At 46.5% G+C, this 11,798-nt stretch overlaps 1 protein-coding gene across 1 annotated transcript; it reads left to right on the top strand.

Moving 5' to 3' along the window:
- Nucleotides 1-164: 164 nt before the first annotated feature.
- Nucleotides 165-10,282, top strand: LOC106819330 (suppressor of hairless protein homolog; the record flags this gene model as incomplete). Its single annotated transcript, XM_014823977.1, is given in 9 exon segments — nucleotides 165-330; nucleotides 980-1,154; nucleotides 2,611-2,750; nucleotides 3,630-3,749; nucleotides 6,157-6,297; nucleotides 7,408-7,563; nucleotides 8,475-8,578; nucleotides 9,083-9,164; nucleotides 9,720-10,282. Coding segments are annotated over 9 exon segments (1,318 nt in total), but the record flags the coding sequence as incomplete, so codon positions are not given.
- Nucleotides 10,283-11,798: the final 1,516 nt, after the last annotated feature.

Here is an 11,798-nt window from a genome sequence, read left to right as displayed (position 1 = left end):
TTTCTCTCTCTCTCTCTCTCTATCTCTCTCTCTCCCCCTCTCTCTCTCTCTCTCTCTCTCTCTCTCGCTCTCTCTCTCTCTTTCTTTAATGTCTTTCTCTTTCTCTCTCTTTCATGTTTCTCTCTCTCTCGTTAACATCATGGCTTCTCTCTCTCTCTTCACAGGTTCTTCTGTCCGCCGCCGTGCATATACCTGTTTGGTGACGGCTGGCGGCGGAAGCGCGAACAGATGGAGGTGGTCGGCGATGCCGACCCTAGTACACAGGTTTGCGCGTTCATGGGCATCGGCAACTCGGAGCAAGACATGCAGCAACTCAGCCTAGAGAACAAGGTGAGAGGGAGGAGGGAGGAGGGAGGGAGAGGGGGCGGCGGGAGGAGCGGAGAGAGGAGGAGGGGGGAGAGGAGGAGGAGGAGGAGAGGAGAGAGTGAGCAAGACAGTAGCAAGCAGCTCAGCTAGGAGACAAGGTGCAGAGGAAGGAGGAAGGATGGGAGAGAGCGAGGACGAGGAGGAGGAGAGGGAGGCGGAAGGAGGAGGAGAGGGAGGCGGCAGGAGGAGAGGAGAGGAGGAAGGGGGAGGAGCAAGACATGCAGCAGCTCAGCCTAGAGAACAAGGTCTCATGTTTAAGACATTGTACATATCTTAAAAGTTACATGTCTAAGACATTGTACATATCTTGTGTGGCCAAGACATTGTACATATCTTGTAATTATTTGCAAAACAATGCTTTTCTTTTACACAGAACTACTGTGTAGTTCTATACATGTCTAAGACATTGTACATATCTTCTTCTCGTTGTTATTGCTGTTGTTGTTGTTGTTGTTGTTGTTGTTGTTTACAATGCATAAAGTAAACACAATATCTTCGCAGAACTACGCAGTGGCCAAGACGTTGTACATATTTTGTACGTCGTTGTTGTTGTTGTTGTTGTTGTTGTTGTTGTTGTTTACAAAGCGTAACACAATATTTTTTCTCTGTGTAGAACTATGCGGCGGCGAAGACTTTGTATATATCGGACTCGGACAAGCGCAAGCACTTCATGCTCTCCGTGAAGATGTTCTACGGCAGTGGTCAGGACATAGGAGTATTCCACAGCAAGCGCATAAAGGTCATCTCCAAACCGTCGAAGAAGAAACAGTCGCTAAAGAATGCAGAACGTGAGTACGAGGCGAGGAAAGGAGGGTGGGGAGGAGGGCGGGGAGGGGAGGAGGTAGCTTGCTGCAGAAGTCTGTAAGGCCTCAAAAAAAGACGTTTGTTTCCGCTAACCCGACCGAGTCCATTTTAGACCGCCGTGTCAAAACTTTTTATTGTGATCGGCAAAAAAAAATATTAAAAAAAATATTTTTAAAAAATACAAAAAAATCCCAACGTGATACTCGAGGTAAATGCATGTGATCTTGACTTATAAGTCATTATATGCGGTCGTGTATAAGTATAAAAACAAGTATTGTTAGAATACAAAAAAAAAAATTGATAAAAAAAAAGTTTTGCCTGGCTACCGTGTCCAATTTTTTTCAGCTTGTTAGCGGAAACAAAATCATCTTTTTTAGGCCTAACACGCCAGGGGAAAGGGAGCAGTATTTATATCTATTGATATAAATGTTAAGCTGCTGATAACATAACATCAAGTTATTATCTACTCTTGATAACATCCATGTATGCCCATAACCTCTACCTAGTAATCTTTCGACCTAACATGTATGACTACGCACCAAATCCCTTCTTGCTTTTTAACGTTTTATTCCTAAGCGGTAGAATCTACAGTAATTTTAATATATATATATTATATATATAATTATATATATATAAATTATATATACGAATAAGTAAAAAACACACGGATACCAGAGATAAGATAAATTTTAAAAAATTTGACACCTATAAAAATTTAGACACCTATTCTATTTTTAAATTTTTCTATATATATTATATATATATATATAAGGTGTTAATGAAGACAAATTTGTCTTCATTAACTCCTGAATATATTCTATAACATCTTTGCCCACAAAATAACGTGAGGAATTCTATCCCCTCTCCCGACCCCAATTACCAGCCATCGGAAAGTCGTCGTCTGCTCTCTTACCGCGTTTTTTCCCATCGGCGCGGCAGATTTTACGCGAAGAAATTCCTGATGATTTCATCTTCCAGCGACGCGGCTGGCGCGTGGTCTGTCGAACTAAGAGTGCGAAACGCCTCAGCACGCCATCCTGTTATTTTGCGCGATCTCTTATTACCAAGTTTTCTGAAACGAATCGAGAAAAAAATAGTTTGAAAATGAACCTAAACGAAAACACGTGTTTAGCGCCGATGAAAAAAAAACGTATTCTGTATCCGGAGGGTCTTTCCGGCCGTCCGCCGTCGCGACGAATGATCACGTGCGCGCACCAATGCTGAAATGCGTTCTATTGTTATCTCGACGGCTGTGGCATTTTCCGTCACCACTAGAATGAGTGTTCTCTTGCTTTTCTGCTCCGTACGTGTGTCATGCGTCGGGAACAAAGGTGGGTGCTGGCCGCGCTGACGAACGTTCTATTGGTTTTTTTTCGCAGTGTGCATCGCCGTTGGGACGAAGGTGACGGTGATAACGAGCGTCTCTTGTTTCTTTCGCAGTGTGCATCGTCGTCGGGAACAACAGGTGGCCGCTGTTCAACAGCCTCGCTAACAGAGACGGTGAGCCCCGGTTCTGCAGTAGAGAACGGAAACTTTTCACGCCGCTCAACGCCAGTGGGGCGCCTTCACCATACACCTACGTACGTATCATAATATCAGGGAGTTGATAATACCTTATTATTTATAGTATTTATTTAGTGGATGTCACGATCATTGCGATTATACTCGATCATCGTTGAACAGTGGCTCGAACGCAAGCGCCCCCTCTGGTTATGCAAAATCCATAACCGATTCATCGGAAATAAAAAAGAAAAAAAACAAAATGCTAAAGTTAAAAACTTGAAGCAAGAAAATTGGAAAAACTGATGAGAATCCAGAGATAATCATCCGCTTATTTTAGTTCGGGAATCACTTCAAACATTTGGCCGGCAAGATACTTCTGTTGCGGGGCTAAAGCCTAGGACACATAGGGATTTTAATATCTGGCTAAAACAGAGCACATACACTGCACAACAACGTACAAAGCACATCGACGCGGTTATGCACACGCAGGCATTCAACACCCGAGTAACGATGTAAAACGATCAACGGTTACTTTGGTCAAACCGATTGATCGACTACGAATTACAAACCCATGTATTTATTTAGCTCTTGATAATATATATATTATATATATATATAATATAATTAAATACCTGTTACATGGGAATAGTAACTTTCATTTACACAAGAAGATTGACTACGTACGTGCACATAACACATAACATTTGTACCTGTTTGGTAAATTATATATTAGATATAATATATATATTATAATATATAGTATATATATTATATATATATATATATATTTATATATATACATATATATATATATATTACATATAATATATATATATATACATTATTAATATATAAGTATGCATATAATACATACATCAAGTTATGTATATATATATATAACCGCAAGTTTCCTCACCAACGCACGGCTGGCACGCGAACACGTTCTCTTGTTTCAGTCGACGACTACGAGTCCGAGTCGGAGGAGTTTACTGTGCGGGCGGACGGATTATATCCACTACGGCTCTACCGTCAAGCTCGTCTGTTTCCGTCATCCGGCATGCGGCTCGCCGCGGCTGGTAGGTGGCGCAGCATGCCTCGCGCGCACGTTCGCTTGCTAGTTATACGTTTAGTTTGTCTGGGGGTATAATATATTAGTGATTGTCCGATGATCGATTATATCGAAAATCGATGCGATATTAGTCTCAAATTCGATAATCGATGTATGAACACACAATAATCGATTTATGCGGAATACCTAAAAACAAAACAACAAAGGACTGTACTCACGATCCGCGCCGGGACTTGAAATTGATTATGACAAGTAGAGCAACAAGTCCTGGGCAGGGGGCTCGTGTGTCAGAAACAGCCGTAAATGTTAATGCTAATGTTAATGCTACGATAAACCACTTAGCGACTAATGTTTAATGCTACGATGAGTAGCGTTGACAGAAACAATCGTAGCTACGGAGCAAACTGCACGATAACAGAACTTAAATAATTTCAATTCACAAAGCTGTCTGATGGGATTGGAAATCAATTACAAAATTCAAATTCATACAGCATTTATTGTAGCATTCACAAGTAATTATTGCATATATATGAATGGCTAACACATGTAAATAATATTTATATGAAAAATGACGTGCGTCATGAATCTATTTCTGCGACAACAAGACATTGTTATTGCTACTATTACATAAGAAACTGCTATTATTAAACCGATTAATTCCGATTTATAAACGATTATTCGATCGGTTAAGGGAAACCGATAATCGATTATGAAATTCCAGCCGATTCCCATCACTAGTATATATGTTCAGTTGTGAGTTGTACATATACTCGTTAGTTGCAGATGAGTGTGTTAGTCTCGTGATCACTTGATAGTCGCACGTTCACTTGTTAGCTATATGCTCGCTTGTTAGTTATGTGTTCGCTTGTTAGCTATGTGTCGTGCGTTCACTTGTTAGTTATATGTTTACTTGTTAGTTGCAGGTGCGTTTGCTAGTCGCACATTCGCTCATTAATTGCACGTTCACTTGTTAGTTATATGTTCACTTGTTAGTTGCAGGTGCGTTTGCTAGTCGCACATTCGCTTATTAATCGCACGTTTGCTTGTTGATCTTGCTTCTCGATCGCGCAGTTTCTCTCGTCGCTTGTGGGCAGATGAAACTCGCCGTGGTGATTGCAGCGCGGTGGCAGCAGCAGTAACGATCTTCGCGCTGCTGTTTTCGCAGCCTTTCGTTTTTTGTTTCATTCCCCGTTTTGCATATTGAACGAGTAAATATCGCATTCCTTGAACGAGTGCCTGACTGTGTGCTCTTGAGAACGAATTCCCGAGCGAAGTCGGCTGCAGTTGCAGCTAGTGTAATTACGGGAGAACGCACCTGTTACCTGTGCCCTCACACGCGCATTTTCCCATTGCACATCTGTTTATGGGCGTTGAAATGTACCCATGCTAGCTAGTAACTGCGTCTACAAATCTTGTCGGAGACTTGCATGGGCCGAGTCTTTTAATTTCGTCTTTTTACTTCTTTTTTACTTTCGTCAAATCTACAAATCTAGCCAAATACTGCTTGGATCGCAGCACAGGCACATGGAAGGTTTCAATAAAGTATAATGCTAAATAAATACGAAATATTTATTTAGCATTATATTTAATTGAAATGCTCCAAGTGCCTGTGCGTCGCAGAGTCTTAATACTTTCGTGTTGAGGCGTGGTTTTTCCAAAGGGATTGCGTAACATTTACATAAAAAGTATACTTTTAGCAAAAATTTGGTTTTTTATTATTTGTCTGCATAAAAACCGGTAATGGGCATTAATTATGGCCTTAAACTCTTACGGGATAAAAATAACGAACCACAACCACCACTACGACAACAGTTGACCATTACTAACCTTTCACGCATGCACACACACACACACGCACACGCACACGCACGCACGCCCACACGCACACACGCACGCACACACGCACGCACACACACACACACACACACACACACTACTTTCTCTCTCTCTCTCTCTCTCTCTCTCTCTCCAGGAGGAAGGGGAGGGGAAGGAGGGAGAAGCGAGGGAAGAGGGAGGAGAAAGGAAGAGAAGGAGGGAGAGATGATGGTACATGCGCATAGATGAGGGAGGGAGGGAGTTACCAGTCCCTTACTGCTATCCCCAACACTGAAGTCTCAGTCTCTTCTGTGTTCCAGAATGTTTCCTAGACTCGGGGGACGGTGGGCAGTTATCTATATAACACTGACATCACTCTTAAGAGACCATCCTAGACGCTAACTCTACTCCTCTCTCTCTCTCTCTCTCTCGTCTCTCTCGATCTCCTCGTTCTCTCTCTCTCTCTCTCTCTCTCTCTCTCTCTCTCTCTCTCTCTCGTGTAGACAACGGTCAACCATTCTAACCTACCTCTCTCTGTCTTATTTAGATCATCCGTAAGGTGAACAATTCTAACCTACCTCTCTCTCTGTCTTATTTAGATCATCCGTAAGGTGGACAAGCAGACGGCCATGTTGGATGCAGACGACCCGGTATCACAGCTGCACAAGTGTGCCTTCTACATGAAAGACACGGAGAGAATGTACCTCTGTCTATCTCAGGAAAGAATCATACAGTTCCAGGTACGTACCTAGCTCTGTCTATCTCATGAAAGAATCATATAGTTGCGCGTAACGGGTACCTAGCTCCTGTCTATCTCAATGGAAAGAATGCATAAAGTTGCCAGTATGTACCTAGCTCTGTCTATCTCAGGAAAGAATCATACAGTTCCAGGTACGTACCTAGCTCTGTCTATCTCAGGAAAGAATCATACAGTTCCAGGTACGTACCTAGCTCTGTCTATCTCAGGAAAGAATCATACAGTTCCAGTACGTACTAGGCTCTGTCTATCTCAGGAAAGATCATAGCAGTTCCAGGTACGTACGCGTAGCTTCTGTCTATCTGCAAGGAAGAATCATCAGTTTCCCAGTACGTACTAGCTCTGTGTATCTCAGGAAAGAATCATACAGTTCCAGGTACGTACCTAGCTCTGTCTATCTCAGAAAAGAATCATAACAGTTCCAGGTAAGACAACAAACGGGCCAGTGATTTGTTGTAGTTGTGTGGATTAACAGTAAAATCTGTTACTGGAGAGGTAGAAGTATCTTTTTCCTCCTCATCATCATCTTCTTCTTCTTCATCTTCTGCTCTTTCTATTTCATCCTCTCCTCCGTCATAATCCTCATCTTTGTCACCCTTTTCTTCTTCTTCATCATCATGTTCTTCTTCATCCCTAACTACATTTCATGTGAGGGTGTGCTTTTATTAAGTATACATGTAGTGGTCAAACAGTAACCATGTGTATGTTTTACCTCCGTAACCCAGGCAACACCGTGTCCCAAGGATGCTAATGTCTCTAACTATATCTCATATGACAGGGCATGATTTTATTTCCGTTTCCCTATGATGCTAAGCTCCCATGTACTGGTGAGTTAACACTAACCATGTATATGTTTTACCTCCGTAACTCAGGCTACGCCGTGTCTCTATGATGCTAAGCTCCCATGTACTGGTCAGACAGTAAGCTTGTATATATGTTATTTACAATAAACACTAACCATGCGTATGTTTTACCTTCGTAACCCTGGCTACGCCGTGTCCCAAGGATGCTAATGTGTATGTTTTACCTCCGTAACCCAGGCGACGCCGTGTCCCAAGGATGCTAATGTGTATGTTTTACCTCCGTAACCCAGGCGACGCCGTGTCCCAAGGAGCCGAACAAGGAGATGATTAACGACGGAGCGTCGTGGACGATCATCAGCACGGACAAGGCCGAGTACACGTGGTTCGAAGGCATGGGCCTCGTCCGAGACCCCGTCACGCCCGTGCCTGTAGTCACGAGTCTCAACGTAAGTCCTTGCTGCTGCCTCGTGCGAGACCCCGTCACTCCCGTGCCTGTAGTCACGAGTCTCAATGTAAGTCCCTGCTGCTGCCTCAATGTAAGTCCCTGCTGCTGTCTCAATGTAAGTCCCTGCTGCTGCCTCAATGTAAGTCCCTGCTGCTGCCTCAATGTAAGTCTTGCTCTGCTCAATGTAAGTCCCTGCTTGCTGCTAAATGTACGTCGCCTGCTGCTGTCTCAATGTAAGTCGATGCTGGCGCCTCAATGTAAATCGCCTGCTGTCCTCAATGTAAGTCCCTGCTGCTGCCCTGAATGTAAGTCCTGCGCTGCTCTCAATGTAAAGTCCTGCTGGCTGTCTCAATGTAAGTCCCTGCTGCTGCCGGTCACTGTAAGTCCTGCTGCTGCTCAATTGTAAATCCCTGCTGTCTCAATGTAAAGTCCCTGCTGCTGCCTTGAATGTAGTCCCTGCTGCCTGTTCAATGTAGTCCTGCTGCTGCCTCAATGTAAGCCCTTGCTGGCTGTCTCATGTAAGTCCCTTGCTGCTACGTCTCAATGTAAGTTCCTGCTGTGGCTCAATGTAAGTTCTGGCTGCTTGCTCAATGTAAGTCCTGCTGGCTGGCCTCAAGTAAGTCGTGCTGATGGTCAATGTAGTCCCTGCTGGGCTGGCTCAATGTAAGTCCTCTGCTGCCTTTAATGTAAGTCCTTGCTGGGGCTAATGTAAGTTCGCTGCTGCTGTCTCACTGTAAGTCCCGTGCTGCTGCCTGAAATGTAAGTCCCTGCTGATGCTTAATGTAAGTCCTTACTGCCTTAATGTAAGTCCCCTATTTCAAGTTCAAGCCAAAATGTCGACCTTTGATGATTCTTTCTGACCTTTGACGACCCTTTTAGAGCTTTGCAGTACATTTGGCCATTTTCATTTAGCTCAATGGAGGTGGAGACGTGGCCATGTTGGAACTGACAGGGGAAAACTTCTCACCAAACCTGAAGGTCTGGTTCGGAGACGTGGAAGCGGAAACGATGTACAGGTGCGCCATCTATGGGCCTAGCAGCAAACATATGAGAACCATTCCACAGTTATTAACTCCCTCTCTCGCCGTTAAATAACTTCGTTGCATAAGCCAGTACAGATATTGTGTAAAATTATTTTTATATATACTATACTATACTATACTATACTATACTATGCTATACTATCATTATTATTTATCAATTTTATTAAATAATTATTAACTTAACTTTTTCAACTGACTTCTAACCAGTTCACAGAAGATGTACTTAGCAATGCACTGTGTTTCTGCTGTCAGATAAAAAGTCGTAATGGTTTGAAAACTACTTTGTACTTTTCCTAAAATGAGAAAGTATAATGGGAAATTTTCATTCAAAATTTAGCACCGTGAGTGTGACCGTGTACGGCTATGAAAATTAAGACACGAGAAAATGAGAAAATGGCATTCCTTTTTATTCAATTACTTTTATTCAAACTTTGGCGACATGAGCGTGACCGTGTATCACTATGTGTTTATGTGCAGGTGTGAAGAGAGCATGCTGTGTGTAGTGCCGGACATCTCAGCATTCAGGGGCGGCTGGCAGTGGGTGCGGCAGCCAACGCAGGTAAGAAGATGCTGCTGCTACTGTTAGAAACAGCTGTTTTACTGATCGACACTCTACTTTATTTCATTACGTTACACTTGAATACGTGCTAGTGTTTAAAGAAAAGCCATAATCCTGACATGTAAACTTTGTGTCAAGTATTTTCGTAACTCCAATGCCAACCACAACCATAAATCTAACTTTTGTCTCAACCCTGAACCTAACCCCAAACCCTAACCATAATCCTAACCCTAAACCTAACCCTAACCCCAACCTATAACCCTAAACCTAAACCTAACCCTAACTCTGATCCTAACCCCAACCTTAACCCTAACCCTAAACCTAAACCTAACCCCAACCCATAACCCTGACCCTGACCCTGACCCTCAACCTCAACCTAACCTTAACCCCAACCCTAATCCTAACCACAACTCCCAACCCAAATCCTGACCTTAACCCTAATCCTAACCCTGACCCTGACCCTAACCCCAAACCTAACCCTGGCCCCAACCCGACCCCTCCTCCTCTCCCCCTCATCGTCTCGCGCTAATCTCGTCACCGTTGCCGTGGTTACAGGTTCCGGTGTCGCTCGTGCGTAACGACGGCATCATCTACGCGACGGGTCTCACGTTCACCTACACGCCCGAGCCGGGCCCGCGGCCGCGCTGCCCCAACGCCGAGGACATCGTGCACGCCGCTCAGACGCACGGTGGCGCCCCCGCGCAGGCCTCGTCGATGACCCCGGCCGACCTCACGTCTTGCGTGTCGTCCGCGGCGGCGGCGGCGGCGCACTACGCGAACAGCGTGTAGCGGGCGCCCCCTGGCGAGGGACGATTCGAGCGATTTCGTCGAGAACGCGCGGCGCCGCCTGGCGAGGAAGCGCAAGCGCACGTCGCGCGGCGAGTAGCCGCCTGGTGGCGGACGTGACGAACGTGTAGCCGCAGTACTACGCCACCCGGTGGTGTAAGACATGGACGGCAGCGCCGCCTGGTGGAAGAGCGCACGCGCACTGCGCGCGATCCGTCGACGCGATCGCCTTGAGGCCGGACCGGAGGCGACACCTGGTGGCGGCGGCGGCGGAAAGACGAAGGACTTGTGATATTAGGTAGTTTCTGCCGTCGTCGTCGTCGTCGTCGTCGTCGTCGTCGTCGTCGTCGTCGTCGGCGTCGTCGTCGTCGTCGGCGGCGGCGGCGGCAACGTCGTCGTTGCGGGAGTGTGACACACGCCAAGCGAAACCTGTGACTGTGACTAGACAGACGGGAAAGAAGGAAGACAAGGAGGAGGAGGGGGAAGAGGAGGAGGAGGAGGAAGAGGAGGAAGAGGTGGAGGATGGAGAAGAGGAGGAATAAAAAAAAGAAGAGGAGGAGGAAGAAGAAAAAGAAGATGAAGGAAGAGGAGGAGGAGGAGGAAGAGGAGGAAGAGGTGGAGGATGGAGAAGAGGAGGAATAAAAAAAAGAAGAGGAGGAGGAAGAAGAAAAAGAAGATGAAGGAAGAGGAGGAGGAGGAGGAAGAGGAGGAAGAGGTGGAGGATGGAGAAGAGGAGGAATAAAAAAAAGAAGAGGAGGAGGAAGAAGAAAAAGAAGATGAAGGAAGAGGAGGAGGTTGAAGAAGTGAGCAGAAATGTGTAACCTTGTATATACGTTTAACATTACACGCCACCATGTGCCACGAGCGAACGATGATCGCGCAACTCCCGCCTCTCTCCGCTTTCGAGAGAGAGAGAGAGAGAGAGTATAGCGCACGATACGCTACGATACCTTACACGCGTGGCGCCACCTGGGCACCCGATACGCTACGATACTACACGCGTGGCGCCAGCCCGACACGCATACTGATACTACACGCGTGGCACCGCCCCCGACACGCTTACCGATACCTACGACGCCGTGCGCACGCCCGACCGCTACGATACCTTACCGCGTGGCAGTCGCCACCGAACACGCTCGATACCTACACGCGTGGCGCCGCCGACAGCTACGATACCTCACATCGCGTGGGGCGCCGTCCGACACGCTACGATACCTACACGCGTGGCGCCGCCCCGACACGCTACGATACCTACACGCGTGGCGCCTGTGCCCCGGACACGCTTAACGATACCTACACGCGTCAGCACCGCCCCGACACGCTACGATACCTACACGCATGGTGCCACCTCGTAGACACGCGTAGCCACGATGGGGCCACCTCGGGACGGACAACGACTCAACGTCAGAGGTGGTGCGCTGGCGTTGCAAATTCTCGCGGCGTCAGCGCGATGGGCGGTGTGTAACCCGTGCGCGCGCGACGACGACGCCACTAGCGCGTGGTATTCACTTTGGGGGGCGGCCACGGCCGAACAACAACGAGCGTTCATCCGCGGTCGTTCGTTCGTTCATGACGATCTTGACGCCCACTGAATGCCTGCTAAACCGCCCACGCCCCTCCACACCGTCTTCCCTGTCCCTACCCATCCCTCCCCTCCCCATCCTTCCCCATGTCCTACCTTCCTCCTCCCCATTCTAATAACCCCCTACCCTTCCCCGCCACTTCTTCCATCCTCGTCCCCCTGACCTCTCCCCTCCTCCGCGCTTCTTTCTGGTGTGGTCCTTCTGTCGACGCGCGCGCGGCTCTGTCGCGAGATCTCTCTCTCGTCCGTCTCTCCCTCCTCTATTC

The sequence above is a fragment of the Priapulus caudatus genome, unplaced genomic scaffold, assembly GCF_000485595.1.
Source record: "Priapulus caudatus unplaced genomic scaffold, Priapulus_caudatus-5.0.1 Scaffold3200, whole genome shotgun sequence".
NCBI classification, from domain to species: domain Eukaryota; kingdom Metazoa; phylum Priapulida; class Priapulimorpha; order Priapulimorphida; family Priapulidae; genus Priapulus; species Priapulus caudatus.
This window is presented reverse-complemented; position numbering and strand designations above follow the sequence as displayed.